This window comes from Lucilia cuprina, chromosome 6, assembly GCF_022045245.1.
Source record: "Lucilia cuprina isolate Lc7/37 chromosome 6, ASM2204524v1, whole genome shotgun sequence".
Lineage (NCBI taxonomy): Eukaryota > Metazoa > Arthropoda > Insecta > Diptera > Calliphoridae > Lucilia > Lucilia cuprina.
Window position 1 is genome coordinate 10,587,416 of NC_060954.1, and position 22,500 is coordinate 10,609,915.

Sequence of the window (22,500 nt, forward strand, 5' to 3'; positions counted from 1 at the left end):
CTATAGTCTGGACTATAGACTACTCTATAGTCTGGACTATAGACTACTCTATAGTCTGGACTATAGACTACTCTATAGTCTGGACTATAGACTACTCTATAGTCTGGAATATAGACTACTCTATAGTCTGGACTATAGACTACTCTATAGTCTGGACTATATACTACTCTATAGTCTGGACTGTAGACTGTTCTATAGTCTGGACTATAGCCTACTCTATGGTCTGGACTATAGACTACTCTATAGACTAGACTATAGACTACTCTATAGCCTGGACTATAGACTATTCTATAGTCTGGACTGTAGACTACTCTATAGTCTGGACTATAGACTACTCTATAGTCTGGACTATAGACTACTCTATAGACTGGACTATAGACTATTCTATAGTCTGGACTATAGAGAACTCTATAGTCTGGACTATAGACTACTCTATAGTTTGGACTATAGACTACTGTATAGTTTGGACTATAGACTACTCTATAGTCTGGACTATAGTCTACTCTATAGACTACTCTATTGTTTGGAATATAGACTAGTCTGGCCTATATACTACTTTTCAAACAATTGTACTAAAAAACTAACAACAACACCTTGCTTATGCATTTTTTTCTTTGGCTTGGGAATTTTTTTCCTTGAACTTCTTCGGTAATTTTCACTTATATTGTTCATATTTTTAACAACATTTTTATATAAATTTATTCAATAAAATTAAAATTTTATGTTTATGTAAACATATTTTTAAATTTCTTAACATTTTATCCGATTTGTTTACATTTAATAAGATAAAACAGCAAATTGTAGTAAATAATAAGAATGAATGACAATAAACTGTCAAATTGATGAATTACTACCCAATATTGTTGTTGTTATTACGATTTAGGTAATTTGGTTAGTATAAGTGTGAATGTTTGTGCATGTTTTTCTTTCTTTCTTAAATGGGGAGAGTTGAGAGAAAGAGTTTTTTTCGCAAAGAGATTTAACAAAAACAATAACAAAAGCTTAACATAAAACAATAAGAAACATCAAAATTATTCAAGTATTTTGATTTTTTTCATAACAATTTGTTATTTTTTTAAATAATTAGTATAAAAATTAAACAAATTACAAATATTTTTGCATAAATATGTTGATAAATATTGTTTAAATAGTTTAATATAAAAATTTTTAAAAAATATAATAAATAAATTAGTGAAAATTGTAAGGGAAGTTGATGGAAAAATATTTGGCCAAATTTGTTAATAACAGCTGACTGTATGGTGTTCCACAAGTGATTTCTATGGACGAAAAAGTGTGTTTTAAAAAGAGTTTTTCTTTAGAAAAGGTTTTGTTTGGAAACGTATTTTGTGAATACATTTTTCTTTAGAAAAGTAAGTAATGTTTTCTTTAGAGAAGTGTCTTGTGAAGACAGTTTTCTTTAGAAAAATGTTTTGTGGAGGCAGTTTTCTTTAGAAGGTGTCTTATGATGACAGTTTTCTTTAAAAAAGTGTCTTGTGAAGACAGTTTTCTTTAGAAAAGTGTCTTGTGAAGACAGTTTTCTTTAGAAAAGTGTCTTGTGAAAACAGTTTTCTTTAGAAAAGTGTCTTGTGAAAACAGTTTTCTTTAGAAAAGTGCCTTATTGAGACAGTTTTCTTTAGAAAAGTGACTTGTTGAGACAGTTTTCTTTAGAAAAGTGTCTTGTTGAGACAGTTTTCTTTAGAAAAGTGTTTTGTTAACACAATTTTCTTTAGAAATGTGTCTTGTCTAGAAAAGTGTCTTGTAAATACTTTATAAAAGTGTCTTGTCAAGCTTTGTCATGTTAAAACTCCAGCCGGCCGCTGCCATTTAAAAAGTTTGGCAATTTTTTTTTTTTTTCACCAGCTTCCCCAACAATTTTCCCTAAGTTATGTATTAAATTTTGTTAAAATGTTTAAATAAAACTATTAAAACAATATTTATTAACATATTTATACAAAAATATTATTAATTTGTTTAATTCTAATACTATTTTTTACTACTATTAACAAATTATTATGAAAGAAAGTCTTTAATAGTGATGTAACTAACAAGTGTATAGTTTTGTTTTTGTTATTGTTTTGATTAAATCTCTTTTTAAGAAACTCTTACTCTCATCTCTCCCCATTCAATAGCATAGCATGCACAAACATTTTCACACTAAACATCATTAACAACATAATTATTACTGTAATAAATAAATTAACAACAACAATGTTAGGTAGTAAGTCATCACTTTGACAGTTTTTGGCCAGTCATTCATTTTATTTGTTACAGTTTGCCGGTTATTTCATTAGTTGTTCTAATTAAACGTTAATAAATCGCATTAAAAGTGAAGATATTAAAAATATTTTTATATAAAAATATAAATTAAATGTTTATTAAAAAGTTTATATAAAAATTTTGTTGAAAAATATAAAAGAAATTAGTGAAAATTGGCAAAGAAGTTGAAGAAAAAAATCCCAAGCCAAAGAAAAAAAATATTTATGCTTAAGCAATGTGTGTGTGTGTGTGTTTGTTGTTTTTGTGAAATAAATAAATGAAAAGTAATAAAAAAGAGTAGAAGTAGAAGGGTCAAGGGGAAAGTGTGGTAAATTTAAAGAAAATTGGTTAAAAATTGGAAAATATTAAAAAATAAGTAAAATTTTAATAAAATGATTAAATTAAAATGTGTGTTTGTTGTTTTTGTAATGGAAATGGAAAGATTAAAAGTAGAGTAAAAGGGAAATTGTTCTTAAGTTTAATAGAGAAGAAAATGTGTTCAAAATTAGAAAAATATCAGAAAATAAGTGAAAATTTTAATTAAAATAAAAATTATTTATGGCAAATAAATATTAAAGGTCCAGGAGAAAAGGCAATAATGGAATGGGTAAGTCTTAAAGCAGTCTAGTCTATAGAAGTTTATTTAGTCTATAGTCCGGATTAGTAACGTCTTTAGTTTTGACTATTGGTTGGTTTTTTAATGATTTTTGGAAAAATATTCAATATATTATTCAAGACTTTTTTAGATATTTTAACTTTATATTTAAATTTTTTAAATTTTTTCTTCTTTTTTCTTAATATTGAATATTTTTCTTTTCTTTTTACAGTAAAAATATTTAATAAATAATGACTTCCTTTAAGGACAAATTCAACTTACCTGTAATAACCAAACGTCCCTTGGTAGCACTTAATCTAGTTTCACCGGTTAATCTATGTTTAGTGCGGCACTGATATGATTTATAACCATCTTCGGGACCAACTTCGCGTATATGTAATTCACCCGAAGGTAAAACCAAATATTTGCCATCTTTATTGAGAGAACAAATTAATTTTGGAGGAAAAAAAGGTAAGAAAAAAAATTTTTTAATTAATAAAATTATTCAAAAATTTATAAAATTGTTTAACACAAAAAAAAAATGAGAAAAAATCTAACACCATTTTTAAAGAAAATTAAGGAATTTCTTGAAATTATTAAAAATATATATTTTTTTTAATTTATAAAAATATTTCAAAATTATTCACAAATTTTTAGAAAATTTTAAAAGCAATTCCTTAATTTTTTTTATGTTTTAACAAAAAACACTAGTAAAAATTTTCAAAATATTATTTTATTTACAATTTTTATAAAATTATTTACAATTTTTTTATTATTTTTTAAATAAAATATTATAATTTTTATAATTTATTAAAGTTTTTGGTTTAAAATTTAAATGCAGTTTTATAATTTTAATAGTGTTTTTTGTTAATTATTAGTAAAATACCCATAAGCAACATGCAGGGGTTAATAATACATATTTATAAAAATTTACTACATATTTACAATACGAAAAAAATCCACTAAAATCGAAACGAAATTCAATTTTTTTAGTTCTATTTCTTCAGATTATAGTAGATTTTTTATTATTTCAAGGATTTTTTTTTTTTTCATTTCAATTGAGCTTTATTTACAAAAGTTTTAGTTAAATGGTGTTTTCGCAAAAATCCTTAAAATTTCTTAATATTTACAATACATTAAAAGCAAGCAATATATTTATAATAAAAATGCCTTAATATTTTTTTATAAAATTTAGTAATATTTATATTTTACAACACTTTTACTTAAATACAACTCGATCAATAATGATAATTCTAGCCTTGATCAAAATTTGTATCATATTTTCAAAAAAATATATCAAAATTCAGTTCTACTTGAGTTCTAGTTCAGTTCTAGTTCAGTTCTAGTTCAGTTCTAGTTCAGTTCTAGTTCAGTTCTAGTTCAGTTCTAGTTAAGTTCTAGTTCAGTTCTAGTTCAGTTCTAATTCAGTTCTAGTTCAGTTCTAGTTCAGTTCTAGTTCAGTTCTAGTTCAGTTCTAGTTCAGTTCTAGTTCAGTTCTAGTTCAGTTCTAGTTCAGTTCTAGTTCAGTTCTAGTTTAGTTCTAGTTCAGTTCGAGTTCAGTTTTAGTTTAGTTCTAGTTTAGTTTAGTTCAGTTCTAGTTCAGTTCTAGTTTAGTTCTATATCAGTTTAATTCTATACTCGGACTAAACTATAGTCGCAGTCTAGAGTAAAGTATTCTAAGTCATGTAGACTGATCTTGTATAGGTTATAACCTAGCATATAGTCTACTCTATTTTCTAATCTCTAGTCTTGTCTTTAATCTACTCTGTAGTCTAGTTTATGGTCTGGTCTATATTCTAGTATATACCCTAGCCTAAAACCTAATCTATAGTATTGTCTGCAACCTAGTCTTATCTACAATCTACAATACAGCAGTCTTGTCTATGACCTAGTCTATATTTTGATCTATAGTCTAGTTTATATTCTAGTCAATAGTCCAATCTTTAATCTAGTCTATAGTCTAGTGTATAGTCAGGTCTGTAGTCTACTCTTTTTTCTCGTCTACAGCCTACTTTAAGTCTTTTCTATAGTCTAGTCTATAGTCTTGTCTTTATTTTGCTCTAAAGAAGACTAAAGCTTGATTAACCTTTTTAAGAAAACATGATCAAAGTTCGAGCGATAAAAAGTGATCAGCGCTTCATGATCAAAGTTCAACTAATTAAAAAAATATTTTTAAAAATATTAAAGCATTTTTAGTTATTTAAATTTTTTACAAATTTTATATACAAAATACAAAACTTTTTTTAATATTTTTTTACAAAATCTTTGAAATTAAAGAAAATTTTCAAAAATTTCTTTAAAACTTGAACATTTGTAAAAAAATATTAAAAAAAAGTTTTCATATAAACCAAACTAAACTACAAGCTACTTTAAAATGAAGGGGGATTTATAAGGGATTAAGGAAAGCCGGGAATGGCTTATGGAATGTAGAGGATCAAGGGATTTTTTTAAGGAAAGGAAGTAAAAAAAAATGAAGAGAACAAAAAAATATAACTGAATGAAAAAATAAAAAAAGTAAATGAAATTTTAACCTAAAAAAAACCTAGCAAAGCTATAGGAAAACCTAGATAACAATTCCGAAATTAGCGACCTTAATTAAGAGAGAACTTATAAAGAAAATTGGTTTATATTTTAAGAAAACATTCTGAAATTTGAAGGATTACAAAAAGGGAGCATTAAGGGAAAGCTTTAACTAGATTGTAAAGAACAAGAGTTAGCAATTTTTACCACTTTGTAGATCCTGGCCATGAGAGGCTAAAATTTCTCGCTCCTCATCTTCTAGCCAAGAGGCAACTTGTATAAAATCGGCCACAAATGAAGGAATATGACATTTTAAAATGGCACTATTGCCACGCAAAACAGCCTCATCCATAACATTGACTGTATAGGACTGGGGTACAACTGGAAATTTTAAATACAAATAAGAGACAAATAAAATAAATAAAAATAGAAGAAAAATGGGGTTAAAAAAGGGAAAAAAAGGAATTAATGAAAATTATAAAGAAAAATCCCCTTCATTATGGCTACTTAATTGTGTACCACTACCATTAATTACAATAAATGGAATAAAACCCCAAATACCCGTTTCGTTTTTGGTATAAACACCACCCTCGGTATCTAACCAATCGGTAATTTCTAAATGATCGGCCACAAAAGAGGGTGTCTGACATTTAAATATGGCTGCATTGCCTTTAATAACATATTCATCATAGACCTGAGATTCGAAAAATTGCTTAACAACTGTAAGAAAATTTAAAAATAAATAAAACTTATTACTTTTAGCAACTAAAAGGAACCTATTAAGGAGTTTTTTCTTGTTTGAAAGGATTTCTTAAGGATTTTATAATAAATTCTTAATATTAAAGTTTTTGTTTTTTTACTTCCAATAACATCTTTTACCCATCTCTTCATTGCTTTGTGATCTATATATTTCCTTGCCCTCTTCATCTACCCAGGATTCAATCATTATAAAATCGGCCACAAATGAAGGAACTAAACACTTTAAAGTGGCCGAATTGCCTCTTAAAACGAACTCATCTATGACTCGGGTTTGATAGAATTGATGAACAACTAATGGAATTAAAATTAAAGAAATAAAATTAACAAAACTAAGAACTGAAAGAGAACTAATGGGGGTTTTTAAAAAATATATATAAATTTTTGGAGCAGCATCGAGGAAATGTACTTTTCTACTAGATGTTTAAAAAAGCAGCAGGATAAAACTTTAAAATTGAATCAGAAATCAATGTTTGATCACCTTTTCTATAGAAAACTTAATCCAAGTTTGATCAACTCTTTTATAAAAAACATGATCAATGTGTGATAAACTTTTCCGTAGAAATGTTGATACAAGTTTGATCAACGTTTCTATAGAAAACATGATCAATGTTTGATCAACTTTTCTATAGAAAACATGATCGATGTTTGATCAACTTTTCTATAGAAATTATGATCAATGTTTGATCAACTTTTCTATAGAAAACATGATCAATGTTTGATCAACTTTTCTATAGAAAACATGATCAATGTTTGATCGACTTTTCTATAGAAAACATGATCAATGTTTGATCAACTTTTCTATAGAAAACATGATCAATGTTTGATCAACTTTTCTATAGAAAACATGATCAATGTTTGATCAACTTTTCTATAGAAAACATGATCAATGTTTGATCAACTTTTCTATAGAAAACATGATCAATGTTTGATCAACTTTTCTATAGAAAACATGATCAATGTTTGATCAACTTCTCTATAGAAAACATGATCAATGTTTGATCAACTTCTCTATAGAAAACATGATCAATGTTTGATCAACTTTTCTATAGAAAACATGATCAATGTTTGATCAACTTTTCTATAGAAAACATGATCAATGTTTGATCAACTTTTCTATAGAAAACATGATCAATGTTTGATCAACTTTTCTATAGAAAACATGATCAATGTTTGATCAACTTTTCTATAGAAAACATCATCAATGTTTGATCAACTTTTCTATAGAAAACATCATCAATGTTTGATCAACTTTTCTATAGAAAACATGATCAATGTTTGATCAACTTTTCTATAGAAAACATGATCAATGTTTGATCAACTTTTCTATAGAAAACAGATCAATGTTTGATCAACTTTTCTATAGAAAACATGATCAATGTTTGATCAACTTTTCTATAGAAAACATGATCAATGTTTGATCAACTTTTCTATAGAAAACATGATCAATGTTTGATCAACTTTTCTATAGAAAACATGATCAATGTTTGATCAACTTTTCTATAGAAAACATGATCAATGTTTGATCAACTTTTCTATAGAAAACATGATCAATGTTTGATCAACTTTTCTATAGAAAACATGATCAATGTTTGATCAACTTTTCTATAGAAAACATGATCAATGTTTGATCAACTTTTCTATAGAAAACATGATCAATGTTTGATCAACTTTTTTATAGAAAACATGATCAATGTTTGATCAACTTTTCTATAGAAAACATGATCAATATTTGATCAACTTTTCTATAGAAAACATGATCAATGTTTGATCAACTTTTCTATAGAAAACATGATCGATGTTTGATCAACTTTTCTATAGAAATTATGATCAATGTTTGATCAACTTTTCTATAGAAAACATGATCGATGTTTGATCAACTTTTCTATAGAAATTATGATCAATGTTTGATCAACTTTTCTATAGAAAACATGATCAATGTTTGATCAACTTTTCTATAGAAAACATGATCAATGTTTGATCAACTTTTCTATAGAAAACATGATCAATGTTTGATCAACTTTTCTATAGAAAACATCATCAATGTTTGATCAACTTTTCTATAGAAAACATCATCAATGTTTGATCAACTTTTCTATAGAAAACATGATCAATGTTTGATCAACTTTTCTATAGAAAACATGATCAATGTTTGATCAACTTTTCTATAGAAAACATCATCAATGTTTGATCAACTTTTCTATAGAAAACATCATCAATGTTTGATCAACTTTTCTATAGAAAACATGATCAATGTTTGATCAACTTTTCTATAGAAAACATGATCAATGTTTGATCAACTTTTCTATAGAAAACATGATCAATGTTTGATCAACTTTTCTATAGAAAACATGATCAATGTTTGATCAACTTTTCTATAGAAAACATGATCAATGTTTGATCAACTTTTCTATAGAAAACATGATCAATGTTTGATCAACTTTTCTATAGAAAACATGATCAATGTTTGATCAACTTTTCTATAGAAAACATGATCAATGTTTGATCAACTTTTCTTTAGAAAACATGATCAATATTTGATCAACTTTTCTATAGAAAACATGATCAATATTTGATCAACTTTTCTATAGAAAACATGATCAATATTTGATCAACTTTTCTATAGAAAACATGATCAATGTTTGATCAACTTTTTTATAGAAAACATGATCAATATTTGGTCAACTTTTCTATAGAAAACATGATCAAAGTTTGATCAACTTTTCTATAGAAAACATGATCAAAGTTTGATCAATTTTTCTATAGAAAACTCGATCCAAGTTCGATCAACTTTTTTCTGGAAACATGATTCAAGTTTGTTCAACTTTTCTCTAGAAAACATGATCAAAGTTTCTCTGGTAAACATGATCCAGTTTGATAAACTTTTTTCTGGTAAAGAAAATCCAAGTTCGATCAATTTTTCTTTAGAAAACATGATCCTTAGTTAGATTAAATTTGTTTTTATCCCGGCTGCAAAACTTTTCATTCCAACAAAAACATTAAACTACTTAGGAAATCAATTGTCAATTGATTTAGTTAATTATTCTAACCGATCTCTTCTCTATTAGGATAATAATTTTGTCCCTCCGAATCCATCCATAAATCAACGAATACAAAATCAGCCACATAAGAGGGTATTTCACATTTCATAACGACCGAATTGCCACGTATAACATATTCATTATCGGCTTCTGATTCATAAGATTGTATAACGACTAGAATTGTGAAAGATAATTTAAAAGTAATTAACAAAAGAAGACAAATAATCAAGGGAATTAGGGAATTTTAAGGAATTGGAACAAAAGCTAACAAAACGATTTTGTAAACATTTAGTAGAGTAGAGATTTTAAGAGGAAGAAAAGTACCATAAGCCTGAGTAGAATTATTACGCCATAATTCTACACCTTCCTCGTCGATCCAGGCTTCGATTTGTACAAAATCAGCTACAAATGAGGGTATTTTACATTTTAACACTGCCGCATTGCCTTTGATGACATATTCATTTTCGGCCTCGGTTATATAGAATTGGGAAACAACTAAAAGATTTGAGGTTAAAGAAAAAAAATAATAAACATTTTTTTGTTAAATGATAAAGATGAAAGGATGTAAAGGATTTAAGGGATAAAGAAACTAATTTACTAAGATTTATGTTATAGAGTTTAAAGCCAGCCAACCGTAATTATCGGAAAAAGTCAAAACATTGCCCTCTTCATCGATCCAGGACTCAACACGCACAAAATCGGCCACAAACGAGGGTATGGAACATTTCAAAACGGCAGCATTGCCTTTAATAACATATTCAGTCATTATTTCAGCTTCATAGAATTGATTGACCACTATAAAAGGTATTGGGACAAAGGGAGATATTAGATTTGGGAGAAAAAGTACTAAGGGGCAAGAAAAAAGTACTTTGATGAAAAGTAAAAGTAATAAATTTAAAATTTTAATCAAATTTATATAGAAATTTATTTCTTTACTAAATGACAGTAAAACATTGCTGGGTTTTATATTAAATTAGAAAAAAACGGGTAAAATTTTACCCCTTTTACCTAACCGAGAGTAAGAAAGGTGCTAAAGGTAACAAAACTCTTTTTTGAAAGTAAAAATAGTAAAATAATAAAAGTTTTAAAGTAAGAAAAGAAAATAAAGTTAAAAAGGATTTAAGGAGAATAATTTTGATTAGATTTCAGAAATCCCCCTTCATAAGACAAAAAAATCCAAAAAAAAGAAAAGTTTCAATGAATGTAGAAAATAATCCTTTCAAACTCCCACCATAATTATCGGAGTGTCTTAATTCATTGCCCTCTTCATCTATCCAAGATTCAACGCGTACAAAATCGGCCACAAATGAGGGTATAGAACATTTCAAAACGGCTGCATTACCCTTAATCACATATTCCATTAAAATATCGGCACCATAATATTGATTAACAACTAAATAAAGAAAAAGTATCATAGAAATAAAAATTCACAAAATGTTTATATACAATAGGGAAAATGAACAAGGACTTTAAAGGAAATAAATTTTTATACACTTCCACTCCACACTCTTAAAGTCTAAAAATAAAGGTTTTACAAAAGAAAAAAGTCTAACCAAATTCTTCCGAGGGTAAATATTCGGTACCCTCACTAGCTAACCAGGCTTCAACCTTAACGAAATCGGCCACAAACGAGGGTATGGTACATTTTAAAACGGCCGTATTACCCTTGATAACATATTCCGAAACGACTTCAGCTTCATAATACTGATTAACCACTGGAAACATGTATGATGATTAATAAAGAAAAGCAAAAAACAAAAAAGAAATCATAAAAACAATTTAGGTCATAAATAGGTTTTAAAAGGGGGAGGGGCTGTAGAAAAGGATAATGATAATTTTTCTTTATGTTTTCATAACTATCAACTAAAATATATATAGAAATCATCACATATGTATACCCATTGTCTTTTGTTCATCTAATGTGGCATACAATTCACCACTTTCATCTTGCCACGATATAACTTGTACAAAATCGGCCACAAATGAGGGTATGGAACATTTTAATACCGCTGCATTGCCTCTTATAACATATTCATTATTTACTTCGGATTCATAAAATTGTTGAACAACTAAAGTGTACATTTAAAGAACACGGATACAGAAGGACATAAAATTATTTGTATATTCTTGTTAAAACTAAAAATAACACTTAAATCAATAGACAAAAAATTTAGGTTATTTAATAATGTTCCTAGGTAATTTCAAATACATCAATATGCCCAATTAAGGTCACACCAAGGGGGGAGGTATGAGAAGGTAGTTAAAGACAAACTAGACTATTGTGAAGAACTGCTTGCAAAGCCTACAAACTTAAATCTATTTAAAGACATCTATTTCGAGGAAAAGAAAACTTTTTTTATATAACAAATAATAGTTTTTCTAGTAGTAAAGTTGAGTATAACAGTTTTGTAACCTAAGAAAACTCTACGAATAAAGGTCCCCTGAAAACATATTTGAGTATAAAAGTTTTTTCTTTCTAGAAAATAACAGTTTTCTCTACAAAACTTTCGGTATAACAGTTTTCCCATAGAAAACATTTAATATAACAGTGTTTCTAGTAGTAAAGTTGAGTATAACACTTTTGTAACCTAAGAAAACTCTACGAATAAACGTTCTCTGGAATATATATTTGTGTATAACCGGTTTTTCTTTCTAGAGAATAACAGTTTTCTCTACACAAAATTTCGGTATAACAGTTTTCCCTTAGAAAACATTCAATATAACAGTTCTCCCCTAGAAAATATTCAATATAACAGTTTTTTCCTATAAAAAAATCGTTCAGTATAACAGTTTTCCCATAGAAAACATTAAATATAAAAAATGTTTTTTCTAGAAAAATCGTTCAGAATAACAGTTATCTCTACTCAAAACTTTCAGTATAACAGTTTTTCCACAGAACAGAAAACATTTAATATAACAGTGTTTATAGTAGTAAAGTTGAGTATAACAGTTTTGTAACCTAAGAAAACTCTACGAATAAACGTTCTCTGTTATACATATTTGAGTATAAAAGTTTTTTCTTTCTAGAGAATAACAGTTCAGTATAAAAGTTTTTCCCTAGAAAACATTCAATATAACAGTTTTCCCTTAGAAAACATTCAATATAACAGTTTTTTTCTAGAAAAATCGTTCAATAAAACAGTTTTCCCTTAGAAACCATTCAATATAATAGTTTTTTTTTATAAAATTGATTCAGTATAACAGTTTTTCCCTAGAAAACATTCAATATAACAGTTTTCCCCTAAAAAACATTCAATATAACAGTTTTTTTCTATAAAAAAAATCGTTCAGTATAACAGTTTTCCCATAGAAAACATTAAATATAAAAAATGTTTTTTTCTAGAAAAATCGTTCAGTATAACAGTTATCTCTACTCAAAACTTTCTGTATAACAGTTTTTCCATAGAACAGTTAACAGTTTTTACTAAATTTCAGTATAACAGCTTTTTTACTTAGAAAACTTTTAGTATAACCGTTTTTTTCCAAAAAGCTCTTTGTATCTTTGCTTTTCTTAGTAGAAAGTTTAGTATGACAGTTTTTCATCATAAAAACACTGCGTATAACAGCTATATTATAAAGAAACTTTAGTTATAACAAAATTCAAATCGTTTTAAAAGCTTTACCGTAGAAAGCTTTCTGTATAAATGTTTTTCTGTGGAAAGCTGTCAGCTTTTCTATATAAGTATTTCTATAGAAAGCTGTCAGTACAAAAGCATTTCTATAGAAAGCTTTCTGTATAAAAGCTTTCACATAAAATGTTTTTTTTTTTTATAAAAACATTTCTATACAAATCTTTTCCGAAGAAAACTTTCTGTATAAAGGCTTTTCTTTAGAAAGTAGTCAGTCAGTAGAAGATAAAGTTTTTCTTATAGAAAACTTTTCTATACAAATCTTTTCTGTAGAAAGCTTTCTGTATAAATGCTTTTTTCTGTAGAAAGCTTTCTGTATAAATGTTTTTCTGTAGAAAGCTATCAGTATAAAAGCCTTTCGATAGAAAGCTTTCTGTATAAAAGCTTTTACATAAAAAGAGTTTTCTATCAAAATATTACTATAATTTTTTTTCTTTAGAAAGCTTTCTGTATACAAGCTTTTCTGTAGAAAGGTTTCTTTATAAATGTTTTTCTGCAGAAAGCTGTCAGTAAAAAAGCTTTTCTATAGAAAGATTTTCTATAAAAAGCTTTTTGTAGAAAGCTGTCAGTATAAAAGCTTTTCGGTAGAAAGTTTTCTGTATAAAAGCTTTTATACAAAACGTTTTTAGTATAAAAGCTCTTCTCTAATATAAAAGCTTTTCTAGAAAAAACTTTTTCTGAAATCATTTTGTATAAAAGCTTCTATGAAAGTTTTCTATAGAAAAGATTTTTTTACAAAAAACTGTTATACTAAAAAAACTCTTAGGCAGCAACATCCCCATAACTTAAATCCCCTTTACTATTTGAATTACATGTTTCTTCAACATTCTCGCGTACTAATGCAACTCAATTTAATTAATTACTTTCCACATTTCATTGAATTTTCTTAAACAACAAAATTTTCTAAATATTTTTGCACACTTTAAAGCAGTCTTCTTCTTAAAAGCTTTAAAAGTTCAGTGATCTCCTTTAAAAACGAAGGAATCTTATTAATTATACAATTAAACTTACTTGGCAATTTACAATAACACATTTTAAGTGGAATAACATAAAACAACAACAAAAATATTCATAAATTCCATTGCGTGTTAAGTTTAAGCATTGTAATTACAAAGAATGAATAAAAATTGCAACTTCTGACTTTATCTTTAAAGAAAATTACCACTTTTGCTCTTAGAATTCTTTAGATTTTCCCATTATCATTAAGATTTAAAAAGTTTAAAGAAAATTTGCTTTAAAAAGGTGAGAAACTTTTGTAAGCTTAATGGAAAACAAGGCAAGAAATTATAATGTTAATGTAATGTGTAATTACACGAAAAAAAGAAATTGATTAACTTCCTAGAAAAAATGCAACTTTAGCATTAAAAAGAATTTTTTTTTCAAGGAAAACTGTTATACAGACAATGTTTTTTTGGAAAATTTAGTCATAAAGAAAATTGTTTGTAGAAAAAGTTTAATAAAGAAAACTTGAATATAGAAAACTTTTCTACGTAAAGTTCTTATACGTAACGCAAGGTATTTAAGAGCTTTATACAGCTTAATACAGAAAGCTTTCCATGAAATGCTTTACTACGTAAAGTTTTTAATACAGAAATCATCCTATGGAAGAGTATTTTTATTAGAAACTTTCTATGGAAAAGCTTTTATACAGTAAGCTTTATACATATATAAAAACTTTAATTCGCAATGCTTTCTATAGCAATGCTTTTCTACGTAAAGTTTTAATACAGAAATCAACCTATGAAAGAGCTTTTTTATAAAAAAAACTTTTTTGATAGATAAGCTTTAACACAGTAAACTTTCTATAGATAAGTTTCGTAATGTTTTCTATAGCAAAGCTTTTATGCAGCTACCTTTTTATAGAGAAGCTTTTATAGTTATCACACACCTTTATACAGAAAGCTTTCCTCGAAATGCTTTTCTACGTAAAGTTTTAATACAGAAATTACTCTATGGAAGAGTTTTATTATAAAACAACTTTCTATGGAAAAGCTTTAACACGCATTAAGCTTTTTATAGATAAGCTTTCACACAGTAAGTTTTCTATATAAAAAATTTAATACTTAATGCTTTTTATAGCAAAGCTTTTATATAGCAACTTTTCCATAGAGGAGCTTTAATAGTTATCTATAGAAAAGGATGCATGGAAGAGCTTTTTACATTTTTTTTGTGGTAAAGCTTTTATACCGAAAGATCTCTATGTAGACACTTTTACACTGAAAGCTTTCTATAGGAAAACTTTTGTACAGAAATCTTTCTATAGAAATGTTTTTGTACAGAAAGCTTTTCTATAAGTGTTTTACAGAAAATATTTTAAAAAAATCTTTTATACAGGAACTTTTTATAGAAATTTTTTTTCAGCAGAAAGGTTTCACAGAAAGGCTTTTATATAAATATCTTTCCATAGAAAAGCTTTCATACCAAAAGCTTTTAAAATCTATTTTCCGCTTTTACAGAACTTCTTAATAAAACTTTCTGTTTTAGAGTCAGAATATGTATTCAGATCAATGTATTCACAATCATAACCTACCGAAACCATAACAACTTTGAATCTAAATTGTGAGAATTTTCTCTTCAAAACTTCTTCATAAATAATAACAAAAATAAACAAACTAAATTATAAAAAAATATATAAAATTAAAGGAACATTTTTTCAAGAAATAAGGATTAGGATTTGTAAAGAAAAAAGCTCTAACATATAAACCCTCTTTATTTCTTTTTTTCAAATCTTTTAACTACTAAAAACTTCTTTTAAAAGCTCCACTTTAAAAGAAAAACAAACCATATTCTGTTCCCGGCATAAAATCTTCATTTTGATCGGTATGCCACGAGACCACACTAACAAAATCCGCAACAAACGAGGGTATTTCACATTTTAAAACGGCCGCATTACCGCGTATAACATAGGCTTTATTAACATCGGTGTCATAATATTGGGCAACCACTATATATTAAAAACAAGTTTAATATTTAGGTTAAAATATTTTCCACTAAATGTAATTAAATATTTTTATTACAATTTATGTAGAGATTTTAGAGCGAAAAAAACACTTCCCTGGAGTTGGAAATTAAACGAAAAACTTAAATTGTTTAATTAACTGAAAAAAAAGATAGAAGAAAATGGGATTTCAAAATAGACAACTAAGCAGCAGAGTTGTTTAAGGTGTCATTATTGCTGTAGTGTTTGTATGTATAGTATAAAGAGTTGAAAGAGTGTGATTGTCAAATTGTCGTTAGAAAGAAGAGAGTGTTATTGACATTTAGGCATATCACAGTTCGAGAAACGTTTTTAATTATATTTTAGATTTTTTGTATTTGAAGAAAGAGAGATAAAGAAAATTTTATGAAAATTTTAAAATGACAAAATGAAATTAAAAATGCAATAGAATTTAATTAAACATTTAATTGATTTAAAAATCTCCTACTTTCATCAAATTTATTAAATAAAATTTTCAAATTAGTTAAAGAAATATATTTACGAAATACATATAAATGCTTAAGATACGTCGAAAGCAAAATAATCCAGTAAATTTTATATATAGTCGAAAAATTACGAAATCTTTCATCATTTATATGAGTAAACTTCTTGATTAGTTACAGACAGATTGTTCAGATATCTTGATAGTTATCTCTCAGTTTAGTGAGTCAAAAAGAAACTTTTATAATTTTCCTAATATTGCCTGGTCTGCTGCCCAATCTATATTATTGCCTGTAAAAATATTGTATTTTCTATAGTCTTGCCTATAGTCTAGTCTATAGTCCAATATATAGTATAGTCTATAGTGTAATCTAAAGTCTAGTCTTAGACATAGTCTATAGTCTAGTCTACTCTATAGTCTAATCTATAGTCTAGTCAATAACCTATTTTATAATCTAGTCTATAGTCTATTCTATAGACAAGTCTTGTCTATAGTCTACTCTGTCATTGCCTTTAGAAATATTGTTTAATCTCTAGCCAATAGTCTAGTCAATTATCTTGTCTATAGTATAAAAAATAAACTATTCTATAGCCTAGTCTGTAGTTTAGTCTATAGTCTAGACTGTAGTCTGGTCTATAGTCTAGTCTATAGTATAGACTAAAGTCTAGTATAGTATATAGTCCAGTCCATAGTATAGGCTTCATTCTAGTTTAGTCTATAGCCAAGTCTACAGTCTATAGTCTAGTATGTAGTCTAGTCTGTAGTATATTATATAGTCTATGGTCTACTACATAATCTAGTCTATAGTTTAGTCTATGGTCTAGTCTATGGTCTAGTCTATAGTCTATTCTACAGTGTATTCTATAGTCTATTCTAAAGACTAGTCTGTACTCTAGTCTATATTCTGGTCTATAGTTTATTCTAGTTTAGTCTATAGTCAAGCCTATAGTCTAGTCTCTAGTGTAGTCTATAGTCTAGTCTATAGTATAAGGTGTAGTTTATAATCTAATCTATTCTATAGTCTTGTCTATAGTCTAATCTGAAGTCAAGTCTATCCTATAGTCTCATCTATAGCCTAGTATATAGTCTAAACTATAGTCTAATCTATGTCTGGTCTATATTCTAGTCAATAGTCTATTCTATAGACGAGTTTAGTCTATTGTCTAGTCTGTCATTGCCTCTAGAAATATTGTCTGTAGTCTAATCTCTAGTCAATAGCCTTGTCAATAATATTATCTATAGGATAGAGAATAGTTTATTCTATAGTTTTATCTATAGACGATTCTTGTATATAGTTAAGTCTATAGTCTAGTCTATAGCCTGGACTATTGTCTAGTCTATAGTTTAGTTTATAGTCTAGTCTATATTGTAGTCCATAGTCTGAAGTCTAGTCTATAGTCTGGTCCAAAGTCTACTTATAGTCTAGTCTATAGTATAGACTACAGTCTAGTTTAATATATAGTCTCGTCTATAGTATAGGCTTCATTCTAGTTTAGTCTATAGTCAAGTCTATAGTCTAGTCTATGGTCTATTCCATGGTCTATTCTATAGTCTAGTCTATAGTTTAGTCTATAGTCTATTCTGTAGTCTAGTATATAGTAGCCTGTAGCTTGTAGTCTAGTCTGTAGTCTATAGTCAAGTCAAGTCTGTGGTTTAGTCTGTAGTCAAGTCTATAGTTTAGTCTGTAGTATAGTCTATAGTCTTTGGTCTAGTTTATAATCTAATCTATTCTACAGTCTTGTCTATAGTCTATTCTGTATCTGGTCTATAAGCTAGTATATTAGTCATGTCTATAGTCGGGTCTATAGTATACTCTGGTCTATATTTTGATTTAAAGTCTAAGTCTAATCTAAATTCTAGTCAAAAATCAATAGTGTAGTCTGTCTGACCCAGGGTCTAGTATAAAATTGTTAAATAAACTGGTCTATAGTTTTGACAACAGTTTGGTTAATTGTCCGGCATACAGGTTGTAATCAGCTTTGTGATTTGATCTATAGTCTGCTAGTCAGGTCTATTAGATATTCTTAACGACTGCCTTGTATGAAGTTTGTGCCAATGCATAGTCTAAAGTCTGGTCTATAGGTTATTTGTAGTCTTGTGTTTAAAACGTTGAATAGTTTTATCTTTAGTCTGTTAAACGTCTGTTCTATGGTTGATAGTCTAAATTAGGTTCTTATATATAGTTTCATGTAATGTCTAGTCTAAAGTCTGACATATAGATTCTTTGTGGGCCTGTCTCTAGTCTTGTATATAATATGTAAATAGTGCGGTCTAAAGTCTGAATAATATATTATATAATTAGGTTAGTAGTCTGGTCTATAGTATAAACGATAGATTGGTAAATAGTTTGAGTCTGGTGTATAGTGTGAAAGATAGACTCTGGTAAATAGTTTGATCTGACCTCTGTTCTAGAGTTAATTGAAGTATAGTCTGGACTATAGTTTCGTCTGTTGGTTTGTTTATAATCCGGCCTGTGGTGTGGTCTGTAGTCTGGCCTATAATCTGTTGTATTAATTGGATCTATAGTCTGGTCTGTTGTGTGGTCTATAGTATGGCCTATAATCTGTTCTATTGATTGGATCTATAGTCTGGTCTTTATTCTAGCTTATATTTTTGTCTATAGGGTGGTCAGTAGTTTGGTTTATATTCTAGTCTATAGTCTGATGTATAGTCTGTTCTATAGCGCTATCCATAGTCTAATATAGAGTTTAACTATTGTCTGGTTTATAGTAGTCTGATCTTAATGATTTTATTTTTGAAGGGGCAGAAGATTTCATTTTGAAATGTCATCGGAGCGACCTTTAATTAGTTTTTCGAGGATTGTATAACAGTTATTGTTAAAATGTTATATTTAGTTTATAAAAAGCTGTTAAAGTGTTAATTTGTTTAATATATGTTTTTTAAAGATTATAAACATGTTAAAGTGTTTAATTTTTTTTATTATATATTAAGGGGTTAAAATTTTGGGTTGTATTTCTGAAAATCTGTGATATATACAGTTTTTTGTTGTAAAAATTAATTTCAATATAATAAATATTGAATTATGTTGGTGTTTGTATGTTTTTTTTAACAAACTGTTATAACTGTTATAATTAGGCGTTAAAGAAAATATATACATATAACCAAAACATATTAAATTTGGTTTTGAATATTATTATTATTTGACATTTATAATTGTCAAAATGGTGTTATTACACGCACACACATACACTTACATAAAAAAGTGTTTTTTAGTAGTGTTCGACCAAATATTTATATATATAGAGTATAGTGTTTTAAGTGTCAATTTTCTTGGATTCAAGAAAAATTGTTGTTTATTTATGTAGGCTAGTGTTAACAGGGATTAAAGGATTTTGCAATAAAACAATTTTAGAAAAATAAATACGAGTTAACAAAAACATTTGATTACAAGTGATTACTGCATTTTTTTTTTGCTTAATATAAATATGTGATTTGATTAAGTTTATCATTAGAACACACACCATATTCAGTGCCTGGAAAAAAGTTTTCTTCCTGATCTGTGTGCCACGATATAACACTAACAAAATCGGCCACAAATGAGGGTATATCACATTTTAAAATGGCCGAATTGCCGCGTATAACAAAAGCCTTATGAATATCCTCTTCATAATGTTGGGAAACAACTGGACATTTTTGTTTGTTTAAATTAATAGTAAAACAAATGGAATAAATAAAAAAATGGAATAAAAGAAAACAAAAAGTTAGAAAATGTTTAAAAACAAAATATTTTTTTTTTAAAGGAATGTTAAAGTTAAAATGGTGATGATGCTATTGTTGTTGAGAAGATGAGCTAAAAACTTAAGGAACAGTGTTGTAAGTGTTGGGTCATCTAACCTAATTGTTGCGTGCATTTAGTATAGAACAATAAACAAAATTTTAATCACACTACACAAATGTCAACAAATTGTAAAAGAGAGAGAGAGAAAGAGAGTGATTCTATCTCGCACCATATTCTGTTCCTGGATAGAAATTTTCCTCATTATCTGTATGCCAGGATACGACTTCAACAAAATCGGCCACAAATGAGGGTATTAAACACTTGATTACCGCTGAATTGCCGCGTATAACATGTTCTTTATTAACATCGGCTTCATAGTACTGGGCAACCACTAGGGGTGGGTGTTGTGGAAAACAAAACAAAATTAGGGAAAATAAGTTTAAAGTAAAACAAAAAGAATAGTTACATAACTCGCTCTAAATAACCAAATATGTATGACAGGGACAGATGAAATCTTTATATTTAACTTTTAGCTTAAGAAACGTAATGGAATTGAAACATTTTTAGTTAAAAACTCTTGAAATGGAAATATATTTCGTGTTTAAAACATAACATTTTATCTAATAGCTTTTCTAACCCAATAAATTTAACTTATAACTAGAGAAACGTAATGGAATTGAAACATTTTTATTTTAAAACGTTTGAAATTTAAATATATTTCCAGTTTAAAGCATAAAATTGTATATAATAGCTTTTCTAACTTTTTAAATCATAAAGAAACGAAATGGAATTGAAACATTTTTTTAACAACCTTGTGGAATTGAAACACATAATGGAATTGTGCAATAAAATGCTAATAAAACATTTAGTTAACCTTTTTAAAGTTATATTATACAAAGAAACGTAATGGAATTGAAACATTTTCACTTAAAAATGTTTGAAATTTGAATATATTTCGAGTTTAAAGCATAAAATTTTATTTAAAAGCTTTTCTAACTTTTTAAATCATAAAGAAACGAAATGGAATTGAAACATTTTTTAAACAACCTTGTGGAATTGAAACACGTAATGGAATTGTGAAATAAAATTGTGTTAAAACATTTAGTTAACCTTTTTAAAGTTATATTATACAAAGAAATGAAATGAAATTGAAACGATTGAAAATGGAAATGGAATAGAATAGAATTGAAATATTTTTTCATTTTAATTAAAGGAAAAGTAAATATGTAGTATAAAATGTTGTAAAACTAATCTCTAACTTCTCAGATATTTGAGAAACAATATAGAATTGAAACATTTTTGCCAGAAACGCCATAGAATTGAAACATTTCTCAATGAAATTATTGAGAAGCAAAACCTTTGGTATAAAAAATAAGAGAAACTAAATGGAATTGAAATATTGTTCAAAGAGACGTAATGGAATTGAAACATTTCTCATTCAAATAAAAGGAAAATATAACTGTAGCTATTTAGAGAGCAGAAAAACGAAATGAAATAAATCATTTGGTATTAAATGCTGCAAAACTCTAGCTCTCTAGCTGTTCAAAACAGCATAGAAACGACATGGAATTGAAACATTGTAGAATGAAACAATGTGGAATAGAAACATTTCGCAATTAAATCAAAGAAAAGTAAAATATATGGTATAAAAAGTTATAAAATTAATCTCTGGCTGTTTAAAGAGCAGAGAAACGAAATGGATTTGAAACAGTTTAGAAATGGAATAAAATTGAAACACTTTTCAGTTTAATTAAAGAAAAATAAATCATTTGAAATAAAATGTTGTAAAACTAATCTCTAGCTGTTTGGAGAACAATGATATGAAATGGAATTGAAACACTGTACAAAGAAACAGAATCGAATAGAATAATTCAAATTAAAGGAAAATAAACATTTGGTATAAAAAGTTGTAAAACTAATCTTCAACTGCTTCGAAAGCTAAGAAACGATATGGAATTGAAACATTTTATAAAGAAACTAAATGGAATTAAAACATTCCAAAGTTTTTGATATACAAAATTGTAAAACAAATCTCATACTGTTTTAAAAGCAGAGAAACGAAATGGAATTGCAACATTTTACAAAGAAACGAAGTGGAATTGAAACATTTCTCTATAAAATTAAAAGAAAAGTAAACATTTGGCATACACAAATGTAAAATAATCTCTAGCTGTTTTTGAAGCTAAGAAACCAAATGAAATTGAAACAATTTAAGAAGAACGAAATGGATTTGAAACATTTTACAAAGTGGAATCGAAACATTTCTCTATAAAATTTAAGGAAAAGAAAACATTTAATATACAAAATTGTAAAACTTATCCCTAGCTGTTTATGTAGCAGAGAAACTAAATTAAATTAAAACAATTTAAGAGCAACGAAATGAAATTGAAATATTTTATAAAAAACGATGTGGAATTGAAACATTTCTCTATAATATTAAAAGAAAATTAAACATTTGGTATACAAAATTGTAAAACTTATCCCTAGCTGTTTATGTAGAAGAGAAACTAAATGAAATTGAAACAATTTAGGAGCAACGAAATGG

At 27.2% G+C, this 22,500-nt stretch overlaps 1 protein-coding gene across 1 annotated transcript in view; it reads right to left on the reverse strand.

Annotated features, from left to right (window-relative positions):
* Positions 1 to 22,500, reverse strand: part of LOC124420485 (Down syndrome cell adhesion molecule-like protein Dscam2) — a 121,501-nt gene that overhangs the window by 52,689 nt on the left and 46,312 nt on the right. Inside the window, exons 4-5 of the mRNA XM_046953374.1 lie at positions 5,579 to 5,752; positions 3,134 to 3,283 (exon numbers count right to left, since the gene is read on the reverse strand). Of these exons, the coding sequence (XP_046809330.1) occupies positions 3,134 to 3,283; positions 5,579 to 5,752 (324 nt within the window). The remainder of the gene's footprint in view (positions 1 to 3,133; positions 3,284 to 5,578; positions 5,753 to 22,500) is intronic.